This window comes from Atta colombica, unplaced genomic scaffold, assembly GCF_001594045.1.
Source record: "Atta colombica isolate Treedump-2 unplaced genomic scaffold, Acol1.0 scaffold26, whole genome shotgun sequence".
Classification (NCBI taxonomy): domain Eukaryota; kingdom Metazoa; phylum Arthropoda; class Insecta; order Hymenoptera; family Formicidae; genus Atta; species Atta colombica.
In genome coordinates this window covers 724,493-749,886 of record NW_017259359.1, presented here as the reverse complement: position 1 = coordinate 749,886, position 25,394 = coordinate 724,493, and the positions used below count along the sequence as shown (strand labels likewise).

At 32.0% G+C, this 25,394-nt stretch overlaps 2 protein-coding genes and 1 long non-coding RNA gene across 9 annotated transcripts in view; 1 reads left to right on the top strand and 2 right to left on the bottom strand.

Annotated features, from left to right (window-relative positions):
* The window catches only part of LOC108689124 (CDK5RAP3-like protein), a 2,329-nt gene extending 559 nt beyond the window's left edge, over nt 1–1,770 (top strand). The window contains exons 3-5 of the mRNA XM_018195761.1: nt 68–279; nt 900–1,071; nt 1,390–1,770. Coding sequence (XP_018051250.1) covers nt 68–279; nt 900–1,071; nt 1,390–1,461 — 456 coding nt within the window. The 3' untranslated portion in view covers nt 1,462–1,770. The remainder of the gene's footprint in view (nt 1–67; nt 280–899; nt 1,072–1,389) is intronic.
* A 16-nt stretch (nt 1,771–1,786) lies between these two features.
* The window catches only part of LOC108689125 (neutral phospholipase A2 3), a 35,660-nt gene continuing 12,052 nt past the window's right edge, over nt 1,787–25,394 (bottom strand). The window contains exons 1-5 of one of the 7 annotated variants that reach the window (XM_018195766.1): nt 3,878–4,045; nt 3,528–3,628; nt 2,638–2,796; nt 2,440–2,549; nt 1,787–2,294 (exon numbers count right to left, since the gene is read on the bottom strand). In XM_018195766.1, the coding sequence (XP_018051255.1) occupies nt 2,128–2,294; nt 2,440–2,549; nt 2,638–2,796; nt 3,528–3,532 (441 nt within the window). In that variant the 5' untranslated portion in view covers nt 3,533–3,628; nt 3,878–4,045 and the 3' untranslated portion in view covers nt 1,787–2,127. The other 6 variants (XM_018195769.1, XM_018195767.1, XM_018195762.1 and 3 more) reach the window with 6 other exon arrangements.
* Nucleotides 13,576–14,833, bottom strand: LOC108689126. The gene is made up of 4 exons (XR_001931826.1): nt 14,754–14,833; nt 14,419–14,513; nt 13,941–14,330; nt 13,576–13,839 (listed from the first exon to the last, which is right to left on the bottom strand). It is a non-coding gene; the product is annotated as an uncharacterized LOC108689126 (long non-coding RNA).

Sequence of the window (25,394 nt, the reverse complement as noted above, 5' to 3'; positions counted from 1 at the left end):
ATAAAATGTAGAGAGCTATCGATTATATATATAAATATGTATATATATATATATTTTTTTTTTATAGCTGGAGGCATTTATGAAGTTACGTCTGTACGAATTTAAAGGCGACGATAAGAATAATCTTCTCAGCTTTAATCAGATGCAGAATGCTTCATCTATTCTGCAACTTTCTACCACAGAGACTACTCAAAACATGCTGAATAACATTCAAGTTATCCTGTCTGAGATGTTGCATAACAATGTCCAACATTTACATAACATTAAACATTATCCAAAGTATAATTAATTAAATATAATATACAGAGTGTTTGATAAGTAATGATAAAACTTGCATAGAGATAGAACGGACTAAATTGAGTCCTTTACCATTTTGCAATTTTTGCAATAAATAATAAGATATCAATTACTAAATTAAAATCACCAAATATTGATTTTCAATAATTTTTTAATTAAGAATTTTTCAAAATTTTTTCAAAATTTTTTATCAACTTTTTAATATTTTCTTATTGACACTAACTATTTTTCTAACATGAGAAAATATGATACTAAAAAATTCTGAAAAATTCTCAGACAGATTAGAAGAAAATACAGTTTTTGTCACTTGCTTTTTTTATAAAGTTGATAGTTCAGTAAAAAGTTATTGATTTTTTATAAAGTTGATACTTGAGTAAAAAGTTATTGATAATCCATATTGGGCGATTTTTTTGATTAACTATTGCGAAAATTGTAAAATGAAATTGTAAAGAACTTTTTGACTCAATTTAGTTCGCTATACTTCTATGCGAGAGTTTTATCGTTACTTATCAAATGCTTTGTGTGTGTGTGTGTGTGTATGTGTGTGTATTCTATTTTTACAGATTTTTAATATAACATGTTAGTACATATTTTTATTGCAGATACGTGGACATAGTAGCTATTATTTTAAAGCAAAAATTAAATTTGATTGATAGAATGATAACTCAACAAGAATTTGTGCGACAAAAGCAAGATGACACTCGAAATCAAATCGATAAATTACGTTCATTATTAAAACTCATCATACAAAGAACTAAGGAATTGCAAACAGAGGTATGCCATCTTTTTTCAATGCTACATTATCAAATAATGACATATGCTGTTATTTTCTAGACATCGTTTCGCACGCATTATTTTGCATGAATTTTTTTATTTTTGACTATACTTAAATATTTGAATATTTAAGTGCATACAGTTAATATTAAATTGTTACCATAACACTATTAATTCCTCGATATACAATTGTCAAAATATGCAATGACAACTGTTCATGAAGTAAAAAAAACGAGAGAACTAATCGACATCGGGGAAAACCAAAAATAATAAACTTCGATTTTTTTAAATGTCTTTTAAGGCTGTGTTTAATTACAGATAGAGCGAAATATTTCTAAGAAATATAAAAATAGGATGGTACATTTAACCGGAGGTGTAAATACATTGTAGATATTAAAGGAGAAAAAAATTGTTGATTATATATCAAATATTAATAATACACAAAGATAGTATGACTTTGTTATTGTGTAATACATATGATCTTTTTGCTGTTGTGTAATACATATGATCTTTTTGCTGTTGTGTAATACACACACACACACACACACACACACACACACACACACACACACACACACACACACACACACACACACACAATTCTTTTATTCTTATATATTCTAAATCTATTACCTTAGTAGAACAAATTTAAGTAACGGTAGAGAGAACGAAAAAAATAAACAAGATACTATAATATAATAATCATTGTTGTTTATAGCGTGACCTCTTACGTATCTCTAAAGATGTGTAATTTGTAAGAATAATCAATACTTTCTTTGATATTCGAATTTTCGGCCTTTACTCATACAATATACTTCCAAAGAACGTTCTAAAAACTTCCAGAGAACATTCTAGGTCTTAAGAAAATGTGCTGTATGAGTAAAAATATAATTTTTTAACATGATATGTATAAGTCATGAATTTTAGATATTGCGAGTCATTTCTCGAAAGTCAAATCTTACAAAATAAAGCGAATTTTTTGTGTTTCTAAACATAATCTGTGCTATTTAAAAAAAAATACGTTTATAAGTTACTCTTATTATAATAAAAATACGTTTATATAATCATGAAAAGATTTTGTACGAGTCTCCATGGTGACGAAGTACAAACTGCTTTGGTAGTAGGGCAAGGATATCTCTTCAAACAAACAGCTAACAAACGATCGCACTCGCATAAACGTTGAGCACAAGCTCCTGATCCGCCCCAACTGCCATGCTTAACCGCTGTAACAAAGATTTTACGAATTGTTTTATATTTCATTATATCACCTTATTTACGTATAGCATAAATAAGTCAAGTTTAATTTATAGAAAAGACATTATATTGGCATAAGGAAAAAATTAAATGAATAATAATCAATAAACAAACCACAAACAGGTTTATAACCATGATAACATCTCCAGTAATATGGTACAAAGTATTCCGAGAACATAGGACATTCCGTAGCGTCGTAACACCAGTCATGCATCTTGCAGCATCTGGAACACATTTAATTTATTTCTTGTGAAGGAAAACTCGTAGTTGTAAATGATGTGATTTGCTTCCCTACAGATATAAATAACGTACTGGTCGATTCCATCGATGACATAACCGGATCCCAAGAATCCACAGTAACAACCATATCCTTTGTAAGCCAAAGGATTACATCCCGTAGCGCATACTACCATATTGTAAAGATGTATTACTCCTCTTTTGAATCTAGTATGGCCCATATTCTTCTTTGTTCTGAAATGGCATAGTTATGTCAGCTTAGATAACATGCATATCTTTTTAAAGACATCTTTAAGCTTTACCAAAAGTTATTTTTTAAAAAAGTTAAAAAAACAGGTAAATATATACAAAAGAGAAGCCACCTCCAATGACCTTAACTTTGACATATGTTGTCAAGGTCATGATCCTAAGTATCCTCCAACAGGTTTTGGATGGCGGTCACTATTCGGTAAAAAGTTATAAAAAAGTTTAAGAAATAACGTCACATTTTCGTTCCTCCTATAATTTATAATTAGTAAATATTGAAAACAATGGATCCATCTTGGATGATCTTGACCTTGACATGTATTGTCAAGATCAAGGAAACAGATTTTCTGCTCTAAAATCAAAAATTGTCTTTGAAAATATTAATTTCCCATATATAATATAATTTTTGTTTAAAGTAGGAAATTATTTCAACCTCCCTTTCTCCTGCTTGGGGGCGCAAGCCTTCCATGCAAAACGATTCCCATCCCACCTATTCCCTCCCTTCTGCTTGGAATCGTTTCGCGTGGAAGTCGTCCCATAGTGAAAGGGATAACATGGTGTGGATAGTATCTCTCTAAATCTGCCTTCTCCATCTAGGACTGTTTATAAGGAGCTACCAACCGTGAAATGCTAAACATAGGACGATAGTCCGTTTTTATTTTAAAACTGTCTTAAATATAATGTCTTAAGATGCTAATACAATCCTCGAATTGACTTACGACATTTTAAGATTATACTTAAGGTTCCTGATTAGTCGCGGCAGCCATGTTGGAATCGAGACGTCAGAAGCGAGGAATGACACGTTAATTTATGTTGCGTGCTATTTTTAAATAAAGATAATTTGGATGAAACAAAGTGACAAGATCACTTTAATACTTGTAAAAATCGATGAAAACTGTTCTTTTCTCTTTTAACAATAAGTAAATAGTCGTAAAAGGTAGTAAAGTGAGTCTATATTTGGGCAGAAACACACGGTCCGATAACTATTGAAACGAATAAAATATACACTTTTAAATAAAATTCCAAGATAACTTTAGTTTTCATCGATAATTATGATTTTGATAAGTACGTGACATTTTCACAATTAGGCAAATAACGAAATGGCACGCAACATAAATTTCGTCAAAACGTCACTTTTCCACGCCTATAACTTCGGCCATTTATCGTGGTGCTGTAATACTAAACAAGCACGAGCCTATGTCCGTGTGCTTCTGCGGCGCGCCGAGAGTGAACGAGACAATGAGCTCCTTTTCCCACTAGTAGCTCGTTTCAAGTGAAAATGCTTTTTCGGCAATCTCGGCCGTTCGGCGGCCCTAGGCAATAAGAGGAAGTATCCTAAATAACGTGTAAATTTTAATAAATTGTAATAGTATATCCCTCCTCTTAATCCAGAATAATATAAATCATGTTAAAACGTAACATTTACGAAATATTTAATTGTTTACGATTTTTCATGCGCATTATATAGCATATCTCTCCTTCATAAACTCGAGAATAGCAAGAATAGTTCAATAGAAGAATTTTATTGGAAAAAAATATAAATCAGCATTTCTCTTCACAAAAGTTTCGAAAGATTATTAGAAAAGAAATGCGTATGTTTGAGATTTGAAGAAAATAAATCGAATAGTTGCAAAAAGTATATTTTTCGCTTATAAAATGAAAGATATTGCTTGTATGGAAAAAAATTCGGTAAAAAAATGTAGGTATTCGAAATACCTACAAAATAAGACATGGAACATTAAAATCGATCTATTAGTTCAGTAGAAAAAAAATTTTAAAACATCGAAAAAGACCTTTTTTTCACTCGCTCTATGTTCATTGAGATTTAAACGCAAAGCTTTGAAATTTTTGTAAAATATAGCCCTTGTAATGACGAACAAATCGAGTTCTGAATAAGCTTGAAATGTTCATTAATTTTTGCAAAAAGTTATTTGTTCACTAAAAATCTGTTTGCGGAAAACTTAATTTCTTCACCTTTGAGCAGTCGCACAGTAATTTACAAAGATTTGCAATTTGCTTCTTCAAGAGTTGTTACTATCATATATACTTAATAACAAAACGATTTTTTGCAGTTAAACTATTATAAAACGATATTAAAAAGGGGATATCTTTTTCCATACAGCAATATTTTTTGTTTTAGCGAAAAACTGCTTTTTGCAACTGTTCGATTTTTTTTCGCATACTTTCTTCACAAGTCTCTCAAATTTCTTTTCTGATGGCCTCGATGAGATATAAACAAATAGCTTAAATGTTTCGCAAAGTAATTGTAATCATGAAATTTTTAGTTCTTTGTTTCTTGAATTTTTATTTTTTCGGTTTATTACTAAAAAATTATATTTAAGTATGGAGTGTATGTCTGATTATTAAATTTAAGTCACATTGACTATGTCTCTTTATTTAACAAAAAGTGTCCAATTGGACAATTAAATGTATGGAATTATCAGTACGAAATTATTTTTATGAATTGCGGATATAAATATGAAATAATATTATTAATATGTAGTAATAAGTAATATGAAGTAATAAGTTATAATATTGTTTATATCTCGTCGAGTTACCCCAGATTAAAAAAAAAATCAGGTTTCCACGACAATTTATTGCTGAGAAAATATAAATTTAGCAAAATTTAATACACAAAATAAAATATGCGCGAATCGCCGAGCGGATCAATCTTCCCCACTTGAGTGCGCGCCGGCTTCTCTCCAGGGTTATTTTGTTTAAAATTTTTTTTTTAAACAATTTAAAACAAATGTTTAAAATGTTATTTAAAAAAAATGTATTTTTAATACTATTTAGTAGAGGAGAAGGTGATACTCCAGTTACATTTTACATGATAACTTAGTTAATAAATGAATATTTAAGTTTAAAACTTGACAATTACATTCATTAAAATGTTATTGTTGAATCGATTCTGGACTCAAAATTATGAAATATTTATTACTTAGAACATTATTAAAAGTGTGACAACATTGCATAATGATGAATCGATGAAGAGAAACATGGATGATAATGTGGCCTTCCATAAAAATAGTCTTAAAAAGTTAGTTTTGTTTAGAAAACAATAATTGGTTATAAAATTAACAAAAAAGAGTGTATTGCAAAATATATGCATGTATACATACGTAAATGTACGTGAGTCGTTTGATAAGTTTGGTAAATTTCCATGAAATGGCGCTACAATCCATTTGATGACGCGACATCTCGAAAGATCCACTCTTCGAACTCCTTCAGGCCAAATTTCAGCCAGAAAGGACGCATAATTCATGTTTGGTAGTCATTTGAAGCGAGATTGGCGCGCAAAAAAGTGCTCTTCTATCAAGACAACGCGCCGTCCCACAAGTCGACCGTTGCAATGACAAAACTACGAATTGAGCTATGAATTGATTCCTCATCCACCCTATTCTCCGGATTTGGCCTCGTGTGACTTCTTTCTATTCCCAAACTTAAAAACTTGGCTCGGTGGGAAGAAATTCTCATCAAATGAGGAAGTTATTGTCGCCGTCAATGAGTATTTAGCAGACTTTGAGACAGCCTACTTTAAATGACTACCAAACGTGAACTATGCGTCCTTTCTGGCTGAAATTTGGCCTGAAGGAGTTCGAAGAGTGGATCTTTCGAGATGTCGCGTCATCAAATGGATTGTAGCGCCATTTCATGGAAATTTACCAAACTTATCAAACGACCCACGTATATACATACACATGTATACCTTTACATATAACTTTGTGTATACAGGGTATTTGGAAAATTATGGTAACTCTTTCACATGGGAGCAGGATTAAATTAAAAAGAAAAATCCTTTATCATTTAGCAATTAACAAGATATTAATTGATAAAAATTGCCGAAAATTGGTCTTTAATAATTTTTTACTTGAATATCAATTTTACAGAAAAACTACAAGAGATAATTGTTAATTTTCTTTTCAGAGAGTTTTAAGAATTTTTTAATACCATATTTTCTTATATTAGTAAAAATGAGAAAATGTAGTACTAAAAAGTTGATAAAAATTCGTAGAGTTCTATGAGAAGGAAATAAACAATTGTTGTTTTTTGCAGTTTTTCTGTAAAGTTGATAGTATTTGAATAAAAATTATTGGGTTGTTCAAAAAGTCATTGCGTTTTTTCCAATAGATGGCGTTATCCAAGTTTATTTGTATGCGAGCGTGACATGAATGTCAAATGTTTACGCGCGTTTTGTTGTTGACACTCAACCTAAAAACCAAAAAAAAAGTTGACGCGATTCGGTCGAGTTTTGTGCTTGCAATTGTGGTTTGAACATGGAGCATTTTGAAGAGCATATTCGCCATATTCTTTTATTACTTCAAAAAAGGGAAGAAAGCAACTGAAGCAAGAGAAAAGTTGCGTCGAGTTTACGGCAGAAATGTCGTCAAAAACGCCAGTGCCAGAATTCGCTCGATTCCGTGATGGTGATTTTTCAGTCAAAGACGCTCATCGCTCCAGTAGGCCTTCCAAGATTGACGACGATGAAATGAAAGCATGCAAATAAGCATTCAACGGTTTGGGAGCTTGCTACCGCTCTAAAAGTTGGAAGTGTTCATGGCTATTTGAAATCGCTAGGCTTCGTAAAGAAGCTCGAGGTACCGCATGAGTTGAAAGAAATTCATCTGACGAATCGCATGAGCGTCTGCGATCAACTCAAGAAAACGATCCGTTTTTGAAGCGTATGATCACGGGCGACGAAAAATGGATTGTTTACAACAATGTCAGCCGAAAAAGAAGTTGGAGTAGGCGAGATGAAGCACTGGGAAGGCAAGCAAAGGCGGAGATTCACTAAAAGAAGGTTGTCAATTAGTAGGATTGGAAGAGACCAGTCTTCTATGAGCTACTTCCAAAAAGCAAAACGATTAATTCCGATGTCTGTGTGAGCAGCTGCAGAAATTAAGTGATGCCATCGCATAGAAACGTCCCGAGCTAATCAATCATCGTAAGAGTATGGTGTTTCACCACGACAATGCGAGACCACACACAAATTTGGTTACTCGACAAAAATTGTTGCAACATGGTTGGGATGTTACCACATCCACCGTATAGCCCAGACCTTGCACCATCAGACTTTCATCTCTTTCGCTCCTTGCAAAACTCTTTGAATGATAAAACGTTTGCTTCTGAAGACCTCATCAAACAGTACCTAGACAAGTTTTTCGCAGAGAAAGATGGGAAGTTTTATGAACATGATATTATGAAGTTGCCCGGGAGATGGCAGAAGATCGAACAAAACGGCCAATATATCATTGATTAATGTTCATTACGTATATTAAATAAACACATCTGAAAATCAAATGAAAAAAATGCAATAACTTTTTAAACAACCCATATGATTTGAAGGCCAATTTTCGTCAATTTTTAGCAATTAATATCTTGTTAACTATTTTAGCAATTAATATCTTGTTAACTATTTTAGTAATTAATATCTTGTTAACTACGAAAATTACAAAATGGTAGAGGTACTTTTCTTTTCAATTTAGTCCATTCTGTTTAGTTCATTCCCTATGCGAAAGATTTATTATTATTTTCCAAACACTCTGTGTATAAGCAACTCGGCAGTCTAAAAATCTATAGTAAAAATCTAAAGCTATTGTTTAAATTTGCATAACTTAAAATATATACAGTCAAATAAAATGTTAAATATTGAGAGTACAAATTAGTTCGATCCGTTTTTTGTGTTCAAAAATGCATTTATTTCAAAACAAAATGAATGAACAGATTAATTAAAGTATTGTCCATCGCTGCCTACTATTTTTTCCCATCTCTCAGGCAATTTTCGAATTCCATCTCGAAAAAATGACTGGTCTTTGGAAGCGATCCAATTTTGGAGCCAATTTTCGATTTCTGCGAAAGAAGTGAACCGGTGAATTGTCAAATCATGCTGTATTTTTCGGAACAATCAGTAATTAGAAGGAGCAATGTCTGGAGAATACGGCGGATGCGGTAAAACATCCTATTTGAGCGTTTCCAAATATTATGATTTTAGCGACATGAGGCCGAACGTTGTCACGAAGAAGAACTTTATCATGTCTTTGCTCGTATTCCGGTTTTTCTCGCAATGCACAGCTTAAACGAATCAATTGTAGTCGATACTGACGCCCGTAATGGAATCGCCAGGTTTCAGCAGTTCATAGTAAATAAGACCCTTTTGGTCCCACCAGATACAGAGCATGATCTTCGAACTATGAATGTTCGGCCGTGTTGATGTTGAGGTCGATGGCAACAATTGACCGGGCTTAACATAATATTTTTTCTTTTTGGGGTTGGCGTAGAATATCCACTTCTCATCTCCAGTCACAATCCTATGCAAACCTTTTCTCTGTTGTCTTTGAATCAGCTGTTCGCAAGTGAAAAATCGCCTTTCAACGTCTCTCGGTTTCATTTCATAAGGCATCCAATTTCCTTGTTTTTGAATCATTCTCGTGGCTCTCAATCGTACAGAAACGGCTTGTTGAGTTACCCCCAATGATTCTGCAAGCTCCTCTTGCGTTTGACTCTGATCTTCTTCGAATAATGCCTCTAATTCTTTGTCTTCGAATTTTTTTGGCTATCCAGAGCGAGGCTTGTCTTCACGCTGAAATCTTCATCCTTGAAACGTCGAAATTCCCTATATGATTTATCAGTTGGAGCATGTCACCATAAACTTCGACAAGCATTCGATGGCCGCACTTTTCTTCCAATTAAAGCAGAAAATCAAAATCTCCCGCAAATGCTACTTGATTAACACAAAATTCGATATTTCAAACACAGGAAAAATCAAGGTTTTTGTATGAAATTCAAAGCGATATAAACTGAATATTATTAGTAGATGTTTACTTCTCTGAAACCGCCAAAATCAGCTATCACTATGAACCATTTACAACAGCTATCTTTAGGGAAATAGACCGAACTAATTTGTACTCCCAATAGCAAACAATGCATTCAAATATACATATATTTATGTGATAATATGTTCAAATTTAAGAAAAATGAGGAAGTAAGTGTAATTAAATGCTAAAATATATCTCAGAAACATTTCAAAATACTTGAAAGTAAAAATGCGTTTTAATAAAATATAATAAATATTTAATATATGTTTAAAAGGTGTTTTTTTTGTTTTAAACATGATTTTTTTTTCTAAGCTATTTAAAACATATATAAAATGTTAAAAACATGTTTTAAACAAAAAACAACTGAATGTTTTTTTTTAAAACATGTTTTTTATCAACCCTCACTCCGCCCAGCGTACTGAATTGCTCATATTCTTCAACTTTCAGATGTTTTTAAACAAAATTTTTCGGTAGCAAAAAATTCGAAAGTTTTTCAACAGCAAAACTTCAATTCTTCCTTGACAAATTGGTGCCAGACTGAACTCTTAATCTTAAAAACGAGAGCCACAATGATTTATTGAAAAAAATTATTATTTCGGTTCCTAATAATCGGAAGGTAATTTTTTTTTAAATCCATAGAAAAATGTTAAATTTCGAATGCTTCATACGACTATTTGATATGATTAACGAAATTATTTCCGTTTTTTTATACGGAAAAAGATCCACTTTTTAAAGTAGTTTTATATATAATACAATAGTTTAACTGCAAAAAAAATCGTTTTGTTATTAAGTGATAGTGCAACTCTTGAAGAAGCAAAATCCCTGTAAATTGCTGTGCGACTGCTCAAAGATAAAGAAAGATTAAGTCCGCAGACAGGTTTTTAGTGAATGGCTTTTTGCACAAATTAATGAACATTTTCAGGCTTGTTCAGAGCTTTGTTCGTCATTACGAGGGTTACATTTTATAAGAATTTCAAAGCTTTGCTTTATTTTCTTCACAAGTCTCGAGTCTCAAATGTACGCATTTCTTTTCTGATGGTCTTTCGAGACTTTCGTGAAAAGAAATCTTAATTTATAATTTTTTTCCGGTAAAATTTTATTTCTATTGAATTATTCTTGCTACTCGAGTTTGGAGGAGAGGTATATACTAGAGATATATAACGCGCATGAAACAATTAAATATCTCGTAAATTATTGTGTATTAACATGATTTATATATTATTCTGGATTAAGGAAGAGGTACATTATTACTACAATTTATTAAAATTTATATTAAAACTTTATTAAAACTTATTTAGTATGCTCCCTGCCCCTTATTGATAGCCCCTCATTGATAGCGGCCGAAATTGCCGAAAGAGCATTTTCGGTCGCTTGAAACAAGCTGTGAGAAGAAGCTCGCTGTCTCGTTCACTCTCAGCTCGCAGGCGAGTACATAGGCATGGATTTATGCTTGTTTGTTATAGCGCTGCACCACGATAAATGGCCGAACTTATAGGCGTGGAATAGTGACGTTTTGACGACAAAATTTATGTGGCGTGCCATTTCGTTAGTATTTGCTTAATTGTGAAAATGTGACTTGTCTCGTATTTATCAAAGTCGTAATTATCGATGAAAACTAAAGTTATCTTGGAATTTTATATGTAAAAGTATATTTTACTCGTTTCAACAACTGTCGGACCATGTGTTTCTTCCCGAATATAGGCTCACTTTACGTGATCCTTTTATGATCATTTGCTGACTGTCAAAAGAGGAAAGGACAGTTTTCATCAATTTTTACAAGTGTTTTAAAGTGTTCTCGTCATTCTTCCTTCATTTCATCCAAATTGCGTTTATTTAAAAATGCAACATAAATTAACGTGTCATTCTAACCTCACGAACATGGCTGCCACAACTAGGAGCCTTAACATCAAAAAGATCTACGATATCATCTATGATTTGTGCTTAAAAAGGAAATCAGCTACACATCAAATTACTCTACTTGTCTACGTTCCTCGTTGCTGGGTATACCATGTACTTGCACTATAAAATCAAATAAATTAGCTTTAGTTTACAACTAAACATTAAGCAAATTATTTTAAATTAATGTCCATTTGTATGTCTGTTGATTTTATTTTTTATTTAACCAACTACTTATCTTTTTTTACTTCTCAGAAACAGGGAAAGATAAATAATTGATTAAATGGGGATTAATTGACATTGATAGAAATAGACTTAGTTTACTTCTTGTAATTATTAGTAATTTCCAAACATTTTGTTTTTATTGTGTTTTTTTAATACATTTTAGTTGTCACATTATTAAATAAGAATATTTCAATATACGATATGAAGAATTTAGATATTGTTGCTTTACTTGAAGATGATGATCATAATGACTGAATGAACATATTGCATCTTATGCTTAATGAATTAATAGAACCAGAATTAGATGAACTAGAAGTGAGGCAACGTGGTGAAAAACCTAGAAATCGTAATTACTACGAAATTATCGTTCCTAAATACGATGATCTTTTATTTAAGAAACATTTTAGAATGTCTCGTGTAATATTTGAAATAATAAATTTTATACAACTACAAGTGTGTTTAAAGATTAATTTCAATATTTAAATTAATTGTGTGAAAATTTTTGTAGAAGCTAGTTCACATAATAGGAAATGCCATACATGGGAATCCAAATAATTTTGTGGATTTAAGAAAAAAAGTTATGTTCTCATTGTCTAAACCAGAAAGTTTCCTCGCTGCTGGAGATCGTTTTGATTTATCCCAGAGTACTACGTATTTAAAGAAGTTATCACCGTTATAGCTAATTTCTTACCAAATTTTATTACGCCTGATAGACGAACGTATTGTAATGTGGAAGAGATTTTTCAAAGATGTTCTTTCCCAGTGTTATTGGGACGATTAATGATCGCTATATTCTTAAAAGCTCCCACAGGCAACTCTTATAGACTTTTATAATAGAAACTAGATACACTTGATTATATTTATTACAAGGTGTGCGATCTCAAGGCACGTTTTATAGACGTTTTCATTGGAATGTCTGGACGAATGCATGATGCTCGGGTATTCAGGCAGAGCGAGTTGTTTGCACGACTAAATAATGCTGAAAATCCTTTATTATCTTTTAATATGCATCTTATAGGAGATTCTGCCTATCCTTTAATGCCAAATCTTATGACACCATTTCGTGATATAATGGTCATCTAATGAGAGCGCAAAGTAATTACAATATTAAATTAAGTATGATCAGAGCTATTATCGAAAGAACATTTGGTCTTTTGAAAAAAAATTCCGAAGATTAAAGTATTTATTTCTGACTCAGTTCTAGGAAATATTATCATAGCAGCAACGTGCGTCTTGCATAATTTTTTAATTGATCGAAATGAAATTGATTTCGAATAAGAACCATCAATCGAAGAAGTGGTGGCAATACCAAACGATGATATAGATATACCTAACGATAATATGTATTCCTGCGATAACGAAGACAAATGAAATAGTTGATTTATTACAATAAGAAAAAGAAATTTTTTTGAAATAACATTGTGTTTTATTAATACTGAATTAATTTTTGTTTATTGTTATAATATCGATACTATTATGTCTGTATGATGTCTTATTACATTAACAATTCATTTGACGAAAAATGACGAAATAATAGATGTTTTCCAGCAAGATAATATAGTAAATTATTTCATGTTTAAAAAATCGATGATATATATCTCTCACTATCAAACAAGGACAGACTGATTCTTGTATCGATTTCATGCTGGAAAGCTCTCATTGTATATTAAGTAACAGCATTGTACATTAAGTACATACATTGTACATTAAGTAAAAGAAAATTGTTTATTGATAAAACTAAATCAAATGTATCGTATTATCTTTGGAATGTTAATTCTAATCAGAATTGTATTGAAAAATAAAACTTTTATTTATGTATTCTTTTCTGTTTCATTATGTTGATTGCTCTTCAAAAGTAAGAATTGTTCTATCAATTTGTTTTTCTTTTCTTGAATTTTATTATTCTGATCTGGACGACTTAAATTGTAACATGGTGTCAATGCGTTTTTTTTCGATTTGTCTTTGCCGTAGTTTATATAGACTCATCGAGTAGCTTTTCGCAATAATTCCGATGTTGGCGTTACACTAGTGCAAGGACTAGTACACTTGCAGAGGAATTTCTTGAGGAACAGCCAAATGAACTTGGATCAATTGGCTGAAAAGATGATAATAACGATATATAATAGTAATAAGTACCAGATGTTCAAACTATTACAAATGTTAGAGAAATCTGAAACATGTGTTAAGTGTGATTACTTCATTATCATCTTGAGAAGATTCACTTGCGGTTATTTCATTATTTCCTTGCATCGAAGAAAGTGTTGAACTGCCGTTTATCGTCATGTCATTAGCAAATATGTCTTCAAAAGTATTGACGTACTTCCACGAAATTTGTTCCTCGACCAGTGCTAGCTTTTTTATTATTGTTATCCTTTATATTTTTATAAGATTTTTTCATATTACGCATCTTTCTATCAAGGAAATCTTCATTTAAATCACTATAACCATTTTCCTTCATAATTTGAAGAATTTCGGTTAAAAATCTTTTTTTTAACTTTAGAATTGTGAAAACGATCTTTACACTCTAAATAACTGTTCAAAAGCAATTTCGTCGACCGCATAATTCACGAAAAATTCTTTCAGATCCTATAAATATATAAAAAATATATTAATATATTTATTATATATTTATTATTCTTCTAATAATAAATTGATTACACAAAGATTTACATACCAGTATTTGTACTGTTAGTATATATCATCTACAATAGAAATTCAAAATTGAAGCAGATGTGTTATCATCCAAATATTGCGACAAAACAGTCACATCTAAAAAGTAATTATTGTATTAAATAGTTGACACACAGTACAATATTAAAAGAACAATATTAAAAGATAACAAATCTTAAATCAATTTGCGTAGAAAAAGTTCCAATTGAAGATAAAAATGATTACATATAATTAAAATATTCTTGATAAAATAATATTGACAAAAAGATAGTAAGTACTAGTTATGAATGATATGTATGAATGGTATGTGAAAAATAAGTTGATATATTATACACTTACCTGTAGTCTTGAGTGAACTTCATGGACGTCAGTAATAGAATATTCTGCATTATTGATGATATAATTAATACTATATTTTTAGTGATAGGATTCGTATTTTCTATGATTCATAATCAGCACAATATTGCAATATAAAGTTCGACTGTTAACTAATTAATAAAGCGAGCCTATTATTTTTAGAGTTATTATTGCAAAATATTCACTTTTAATTTTGTGGAAGAACTGATAAAAAAGATGTTTTGAAAGAGCTAAATCTGAAAATGTTATTAAAAGTTATTGGATGCAAAATTATAATTGTTAATAATTACAAGACGTAAACTGCCAATGTATGTTGATGATTAATTTTTATTTATCAATTACTTATCCTTTTCTGATTGAGAAATATAAAAATAAACAATTGATTAAATAAAAATAAAAATCAACCGACATACAAATATACTAACTTAAAACGATTTGCCAATTTGTTTTTATACTAAATCTAGTTCTTGATTTTATAATGTAGCGATTACATGGTACACCTAGTAGCAAGGAATATAGACACTTAAGAGTAAATTGATGTAGCTGCTTTCTTAAGCACAAACGTAATATCGCAGATCGAAGTTTTTGCGAACGAAATTAATATCGCAGAGAAAGCGATAAACAAAGAAACTGAAGAAAATTGAATCTGAAAATGTTATTAAAAATTATTGAATACAAAACTATAATTGTCAATAGTTACAAGACGTAAATTAAGTCTATTTAATGTCTGATTTCTAACCTCAAATGTGTTTATATCTTACGCATGGGTGCCGCCATATTGTGTTACAACATATTGAGCTGAAGTAGCGAAGAAAATGTTTGATGAAAAAATGGCGTTCGCTCACTAAACACTATCGGTTACTGCGGAATGCGTTTAGCAGACTTTCATGCAACAGTTGTACAACAGTCGAATCTGCTGATCATTGTTGTCGTCATCGTCATCATCGTCGTCGTCGTCATCCATCTCTCTCCCCCCCCTCCTTTTTCTTTTTCTCCCTCTTCTCTCTCTCTCGCTCGTTTGCTCGTTCTTGCTTTCTTTTTATTTTGCTGGATTCACACTGGATCCAACATCTATCATACGATGTTTTGCAATCAGAAAGCAGAATTTTATTTCGTATCGATGATACGAAGCAAAATCCTGTTTTCTGATTGGTTGCAGAGCGTCATACGACGCACGTCGGATTCAGTGTGAATCCAGCATTTGTCTCATATACACAAATTATACCCGTATATACATTAAGGTTCACTTTTGTTGTTAATTTTATTTTAATTTTATATTAAAATTAAAATTCTATGAAAGCATTGTGAAAGCTTAATGAACAAAACGCTTTATATGTATGTGTCACGTAATTGAAAAAATTTGAAAATCTGAAATGGTCCCTTTTTGAGAAACGCTCTCCACATCTTGATATTAGTTCCAATTTTATTCGCACTGGTCGCAATCGAAAGATATCGATGACATTATACAGGGATGATTAAAAAAAAAACCCCGTGTCTTTGCACAAACGTGTTCTTGGCTGAATTCTAAGACGATTTTTCCTTTACAAAAATTTTATCTGATACTTTTTGAGTTATTAAAGATAAAGTTATCGAATCATAGGACGCGTAGATAGAAGATAAGCAGGGGCGATGTCGGGTGCACTCACTGTTTGACGCGAGCAACCAAAGGACACTCGTTGCAATCAGTTGTCTAAAGACATAGAGTTATTCTGTCTCACATAATAAACGCCCACACACGCGCGCTCTTTCTCTCTCTCTCTCACACACACACACACACACACACACACACACACACACACACACACACACACACTCTCTCTCTCTCTCTCTCTCTCTCTGTCACTTACTTTGCAGAGATTCGTTGTCTTCATATCGTCGTAACTTGACGGATAAATTTCGCCCGAGTTGAAATTTTGCTTTTACTTTGAATCATAGTTTTAGGACGTATTTCTAGATTCTAAAGATTTATAATTAAGATGTATGTAGGCTCTCCTTCATAATCCTACCTCAAGTATTAAGGAATATTTGAAGGACCTTAAGTCGAGTTTATCAATTCAAAATGTCAAGGATGCGTTCGGGGAGACACTATTCGCGCTATAGATGCAAACTACCAACACTGTTCGTGGAGCAGCGATATCATTAACAAACTCCATCGCAATAGCGCAATAGCATTAGCAAATTCCATGAACGATCCTAGCGTAGCGTGGGAGCGTTCAATCAGAGAGATTTAATATTCGTCGAGGTTAAGTTAATGTAGGGGATTCTGTTTTTAATCACCGATCAAACTTTTCTTTATAATTTAAATTTAGGATTTTATAAAGTATATGTAATGCAAATTTTTAATTTTTTCGTAATGAATAACAGAATGCAATTTCAATTGCAATTTCTATGATGGCTTGCCGCTAGGCCGGAGTAAACGTAACCCAACGTAAACTAGATAAAAAAATTAATAATTACATTGAGTAAATTAATCAAATAAAAGGAAGAATTCTTGAGCATTCGAACATTGTCGAGCATTGTCGATTTGAGAAGAAGTATATACATTTAATAAGGACCTTAAACATTTGCCGCATTATACAATAACTTTTTTCTGTACACGGGAATTAAAAATCGCTAGTAACAAGATATCTCTGACTTTCACATTTATAATGAAATCAAATACACAAGTTGAAACTCTGCAGAAACTTTGAAAAGTTAAAGATGATACACAAGCAAGAATTACGTTCACTCCAGTTTAGTGACAAGCCATCAATTGCAGAGATTGAAATTGAGATTGCATTCACTACAATAAAATTTGAAATTCACACGTTACGTACGTTTACCCTACGAAATTCTAAAGAGAGAAAAATTTGGTGCCACTCGAGAACAGAATCCCTTCAAACATATAATCTAACTTTGACAAATGTTAAAAGCTAGCAACGCTATGTTAGTCGTTCACGGATCTGTAAACGCTACCAATACACTACTTTGGAAGGAATAGCTTTGATAGTTGTGACATAACACCCATTAGTAATCGTATTTGTTAGCGCTATCTGCAGCTCCGCGAACAGTTTGTAGCGCTAAATAGCGCGAATAGCGTCTCCTCGAACGCATTCAAGATATACTATGTTTGACGCCTGTGGATTAGAATCAATTTCCTTCACTTAAGGAAGGGTAAGAACTTTCATAAGGAGTCCTTTAGGTATAATAGAATTTATGACCTAATCGTGCGCGCACGATTTGTGTATAAAGACATGACAGTTTTGTGAATTATGTAGCTGTGATAGATTTCCTAACATCAATAGTCGTCAAGTTTAACGCTTAATATCTCGGTTTATGAAAAGAGCACGTTTTTTTCTTATGGAATCTTTATTTTTATGCGAAAACGTAAGTATTGATTGAATTTATTGTTATCAAAATTTCAGATGATTATGAATCTGATTATGAATTTCAGAATATTGTGAATCTTTACTAATATGGAAGACTTTGATAATTTTTATAATGATATTGGAAATGACATTTTTGTAATGCAATTACAAAAACGCTATATTCGCGACGTAGAAAATCTGTTTGAATATTATTCCAATGAAGAGTTCAGAAAAAGATTTCGCTTTAAGAAAGTAACAGTACGAGATATTTTGCTGCCGATAATAGTACAATATCCGTATTCATAGTCTTTCCTTGAGGAATGAGGATTTCTTGTTCCTCATTTCATAAACCTTCTTTGATCAAACAAAAAGCTTATTAGCTTCCTTTTCTCAAGGGAGTTACGAGTTTCCTTGAGGAGAAGATGTAGCCTTCATAACCAAGCAAATCTCCAAAAACACTGGTCTTTTTACTTTCGATTTTAATTTAAATCTGATGTATCGATAATTATTTTTGATAGTTTTTTTTCGGAAATAAACTCTAAAAGCATTTTTATATAATAAGCATTATGGCGAATTCGAATTGGAAGCACTGATGCATATTAAAATCGTTATACATTAATTTAATTTGAGTAAAAAATAAAATACAAATATTTCGAATTATAAAATACATATTTTATCTAACAGTACAATAAAATGTATTGAGTGTTTCACAATTTAATCGATTTAATTCTATGTTTATTTTATGTTTATTCTATGTTTATTTATAAATATATATTTACTATTAGTATAGTTATTTTGTGTATATACGGTGGTTTTAATGCGCATCAGTGCGCAATAAGTGCGTCCAAAATTCATCAAAATTCATTATTAGTTTTATTTTTATCCATTATTGTTGCAAAATGCTTAATCACGATCTTATTTAATCAACAATGCCTTTATAACCTTTATTATTCGTAATTCACAATTTTAGATATGCATATACTATATATTATGACATGCTACCCTCAGTAGGTTACTAAAATCCCTAAAATATTCCTTCCTTCGAGAAGGCAGACTTGAGATCCGTTTATGAAACAAAGAGACCTAGAGAATCGAGAAATTCTTCATGGAAATTTCCTTCATTCTTAAAATAAGGAAGGACTATGAATATGTACAAGACTTGGAAAACTATGCGAGGACTTCCAATTTTATTTGATGCAGTTACTAATTGTATTAAGGTTTTATGCCACTAATAGCTTTCAAGTAAAATTATGTCATCTGATACCTAAATTGATTTTTTATGAGGTATATTTTAATATACTATAAAATAATATACTATATATAAACTAAAGACATTGTAATGTATTTTTAGATTGTTCTTGGCGATTTAAAGAAATATAATCAATCTTCTGTTTCACACATAATTAAAAGAGTATCTATATTGTTTGCGAGACATTTAAATGAATATGTTAACTTCTTGCAAAGAAGAAACGACGTAATAGATATTAGGCTTTTTCATAATGTAGCCCATTTTCCGCAGATTGTATAGATGGCACACATATTTGTATTGCTAATCCAGGAGGCCAAAATACAGAAGTATTCCGAAAGAAGACTATTTGTCCCTAAACGTACAAGTACAATTTTGTCAGCTGTTCTGTTAACATTACTAATAAAGAAAAAACCTGTGGCGACATTAACTCCTACAGACTTTGTAGCGCCACAGTTGAAAGCGCCAACCTATTCATATAGAACTATTTTTTGGCGTCAGAAAATAGCTTCATATGAATGGGTCGGTGCTTTCAACTGTGGCGCTACAAAATCGCTCGTCTGTAAGAGTCTTTATGTACATTTATATGACTTTTTTACTAAGATAAGTGGATCTCGAATGGAAATATTAGACATTATAGCAAGATATCTAGGATCAACAGTTGGATTTATAACAGAATCATTGTTTGCACTCGATTTTATAGGAATGAAATTCCTGGATTATTCTTGGGAGACAACGGTTACGCTTGCAGCTGCAAGTTACTAATGCCCTTCTTGACACGGAATATACATGAAATTAGCTACATTGCCGCTCATAAGACAACCAGAAATATTGGAGAGATTAATTGGTATTTGGAAGCGCCGATTTTATTGTTTAAAAGGTATCTTATGAACCAAACCAATTAAATACTTCCTATGGCCATAATTTGTGCTACGGCTGTAATAGGCAATATTGGGCTACAGACACCTACATTCCCGATGAAGAAGAGATACAAGAAGAAGACGAAAATGAAGCCACCAGCTAATAACATTGTGCCTGGTGGGCTTGCATTCCGACGTGCCTTTACTCTGACAAATTTTTAATTTACATAATGGATTTATTAAAATACATTTGTTGAAAGAGAATATCCTTTATTAATTAAATAAAAGAAACATCACATTGTTTGTAAACTAAACATATATTTTAATAAAGTAATTGTAGCAAGTTAATAAAATAACTTTAAAATTAGTTATACTTTTAATGTCAATACCTTTTAAATTAACTCTCTTATTATATTAATATAATAATCCTTATAAATTCCAATTCTAGAGAAAAAGAGGAACATATAACAGATATATAGAATGTCATACTTTATAACGTCAACAAACACTATAGTTTTTTAAAGATTACTAATTAGATATAACAGTTATTACAACATAATTATTTTTTAATCTTTAATTTAATCAAATCACTGAAGTAATATTTTTGATAACGATTGCATATATATCATAAAATATTACTAACTAATAAATTGATTAGTGATAAATTATTGTTGTTCAGTAATTTATGACTGATTAATTTATTATGACCAATAATATCTATTTTATAAATGGTCAGTTATTATATTACAACCTGAACACGAAACATATTATTAGCATTATTCAGATGAAAATAAAAGTAATATTTGCTTTACATAATAAAATTGCAATTGCACAAACTCGAAATTACTTTTACATTTATCTTAATAATTTATCTTAATCAAAATCTTAAAACATAGTAAGAATAACAACTTAGACAGTATACATGTCATATAAAAAACACACATAAAAAACATCAAAGATATATCTTAAAAACTATGCTGTCTGAAAAAACACATTATATTGTACTTTCATCATTTAATTTCTGCTCAGCTGTCACAACTCGCAAAACAGCCCATTTTGTTTCGACCGTTGTCTCTTTCATTATTTGTTCATTAAGTTTTTTTTATTGTTCTATGTTTTAATTTTTTCAATCTGCAATCTGTTTAATTTTTTCAATCTGCAATCTAATAATCATTGCAGTTGCATTTCTTTTTAGATGTATGTGGGTCGTTTGATAAGTTTGGTAAATTTCCATGAAATGGCGCTACAATCCATTTGATGACGCGACATCTCGAAAGATTCATTCTTCGATTTATTTGAAGTAGGCTGTCTCAAAGTCTGCAAAATACTCATTAACGGCGACAACTTTCTCATTTGACGAGAATTTCTTCCCACCGAGCCAAGTTTTTAAGTTTGGGAACAGAAAGAAGTCACACAGGGCCAAATCCGGAGAATAGAGTGGATGAGGAATCAATTCATAGCCCAATAGTTTTGTCATTGCAACGGTCGACTTGTGGGACGGCGCGTTGTCTTAATGGAAGAGCACTTTTTTGCGCGCCAATTTCGCTTCAAATGACTACCAAACGTGAACTGTGTATCCTTTCTGGCTAAAATTTGGCCTGAAGGGGTTCGAAGAGTGGATCTTTTGAGATGTCGCATCATCAAATGGATTGTAGTGCCATTTCATGGAAATTTACCAAACTTATCAAACGACCCACATAATGTATGACACATTGTCATTGCGTGATTTCAATACTCTTTTGTTATTCTTATTCGATGCCTTATTAACTGCTTCAATAATTTTTCTGTCCAATAATATTTTACTACAGAAAGTATTAGTACCTCAATGTCTGATGAAATCATCTTCATAAAGAGTTGGATAATCAATTGCTTGCTGTTGTGTGCGTGCGTGCGTGCATGCGTGCGTGTATAGAAAACACAGTTTTACTTTTCACATATTTTAAATGCAATAATTAATTGTACTAACATTTTTTTTTCATGTATATTGCAGTACTATTCCATTTGTTTTCTAACTCTATGTCTATATTTGAAGTAGTAGCTTGTGCTACATCTGTAACAATATTTGTCTTTACGAGTGTAGGAGGACCTCCAGTTAATAATCTATTGTGTCTTATTATCGTGTTTTGCTTCTGTAACATTTGATAAATAGATATATAATATTCTATATAACATTAATATAAGATATAAATACTTATTTTTGTTTTATATTATCCCAACATTCCTTAGTTGTTTTATATTTTTGGGCGTAAAGCCCTTGACTACAAAAAGACACGAATTTTTTCCCATACAGCATTTTTTGCTATTGTAGTACCATTTTTAGTTTTCTTGTTTTCCAAAATTTCTTTATTTTCAGTTACTTGATGAACAATAAATAGTTTTTCTGTTTCTGAAAATATCTGCCTATCCATGCTTTATTTTTTGCTCACGAAAAATACGAAAAAGCATACGCGTTAATATCAAAATTTTTTGCCAACGAAAAATGCAAGAATTTAGCAAATGTAACTTCTGTAAGGATTATTCAAGTCAACATTGTGAGAGAATAGAGAATAGAATTTATTCTTCAGCATTTACATAGCCAAGAAGGGAATTTGATTTACATAAATTCCTTATCCACTCATCCTTCCACTGTTAGTACCTAACTCTAAAAAACAAATAAAAAATTTTCTTGATATTCTTATTTTCATTTCTTTGAATATCATAATACATGAATATCATAATACATATTCTTCTATCTTATAATATTTATTACCTATCACAGCCTGACCATTACAAATATACTATACTATACAATATACTATACTACAGTTCAATAGTATGATTCCTAGCTACAACTATACATAGATATGTCGCAGTATATTCCTAATATTATGTCACATCTTTTCTAATCTCATGTATTAGGTGTACAACTTTGCTTCCGCCGTTTTTTTTCCGAAATTCGAGGCTTTATTGTAAAAAACTGATTATACATTTATGATTCAAAGTATTGTCCATCGCTGGCCACTACTTTCTCCCATCTTTCGGGTAGCGTACGAATCCCGCGTCGAAAAAACTGATCATCTTTTGAGACTATCCACGAATCGATCCAATTTTTTACTTCTTCATAAGACCGGAAGTGCTGGTCAGCCAGGCTGTGTGCCATTGATCGAAACAAGTGATAGTCAGAGGGAGCAACGTCTGGAGAATACGGTGGGTGGGGTAGGACTTCCCATTTCAACGTTTCCAAGTATGTCTTGACCACTTTCGCAACATGGGGTCGAGCATTGTCATGCTGCAAAATCACTTTATCCTGTCTCTCGTTGTATTGCGGCCGTTTGTCTTTCAATGCTCGGCTCAAACGCATCAATTGCGTTCGATACCGATCGCCTGTGATTGTTTCAGTCGGTTTTAACAGTTCATAATACACTACGCCGAGCTGGTCCCACCAAATACAAAGCATGACTTTGGACGTCAAAATCACCGTTCTTGAAGCGTTGAAACCACTCACGACACGTTCTTTCACTAATAGCAGCCTCACCATAAGTATTTGAGAGCATTCGATGAGCCTCAGCCGCAGATTTCTTCATATTGAAGCAAAAAATTAAAACCTCCCGCAAATGACGAGAATTTGGCTCGTAAACTGACAATCAATCGGGAATAATTTTATGATGCAGACACAAATCGACTAATGTTTCTATGGGGTTATGTTGACAGATGCCCAAGTTTATTGTATGACATCTATGATCTATTTATTTCGATCACCACTTACCGCTAAAACTATCTATAGGAAAACGGCGGAAGCAAAGTGGTACACCTAATATTTCTAGATGCAAATTTGTTCTCCTGCCTAATATATTACTCCGTATCCTTTACCCCGCTAGTTGTCTTTTCCTTCGTTTTTCCTTTTCTGATCTCTTTTTTCCTTTCTCTCTCTAATTTATTTAAAACTTTACATTTAACTGAATCTAATTCTTCGCTCTAAAGTTTCTTCCATATTTCCGCCTTATTCTTTCCTAGTTTCCTAAACCAACTACATACTTTTGGTACATTCCTCCACATAGTGTTCCATACAGTCTGTCCCTATTCCGCAAAATACGCATTCTCTATATTCCTTATTTAGCCAATATTTATTTCCTTCCTCCACATTCCCGCATTTAAGTCTAACTAACCCTCGCACTCCTTCGCCCACTCCTATTCTACCTATGTTTTCCTTCCTTAAATAATTGAGACATCTATTCCCCGTATCAAACTCTTTGAACCTTTCATTGTATCTCGCAGTTCTCATCCTACTATCTTCCTACTGTCTTTGCCCATCCTTTCCCTCCTAATTATTTTCTCCTCTAACTTCCCTTCATTTCCATCATCTCCTAATTCCCTAGTATTTATTCCCCATCCATTGTAAAATCTTTCTCTTTCTTTACCCTTTATTCTTTACCCTTCTCTTTATTTATCCTTTTCTTTTTCTTTCCAACAACAATTCCAAAGTAGCCGTCCTCCCTTCTTTTCTTTAATCTCCTCTCATATCTCAGGGCTCTTCTTTCCCCAACCTTAATTTGTCCATAGCTAATTCCCTCATTTTCACATATCTCGGAGTGCAGAACTCTATATTGAATATCCATCTCACATAATTTAACATAATTTTCTCCGAACTTCCTCTTTCTTCCTATCCTCAGATCTCTATTCCATACTCCATAACACTTTGTACTAGGTATTTAAACAGTAGTATTTGAACAGTACTCATCTCCTAATAAAATCGTTTCTGCAGTCTTTCTCTTAAACCCCATATCTTTTTGGCTGCCGCTCTCCTTTTCCTGCTCAATTCTATTATATGATCTTCATAATCACCTTCTCTATTAAAAGTAAAGTCTAAGTACTTAAAACATTATACCTCCTCAATATCTTTACTCTCCATTTCCATGCTTCCTTTTTTTTCTTCCCATGTTTTAAGTACTACTATCTTTGTTTTTTCGGCGCACAGTTCTAGTTTCCTACCTTTTAAAAATCTCTTTAATGTATGTGTATCCATCTATCAGCGCAACCCTATTTTTCGCTAACAGCACTCGTCCGCGTATGCTAAGTTCTATATCCTTATACTATCTACCGCAACTCCCCCTATATTTTTATTTTTTAACTCTTTGTCTGCAATGTACAAATTAAACAGGAGTGGACAGCCCTAACTCCTCTTCTTATCTGG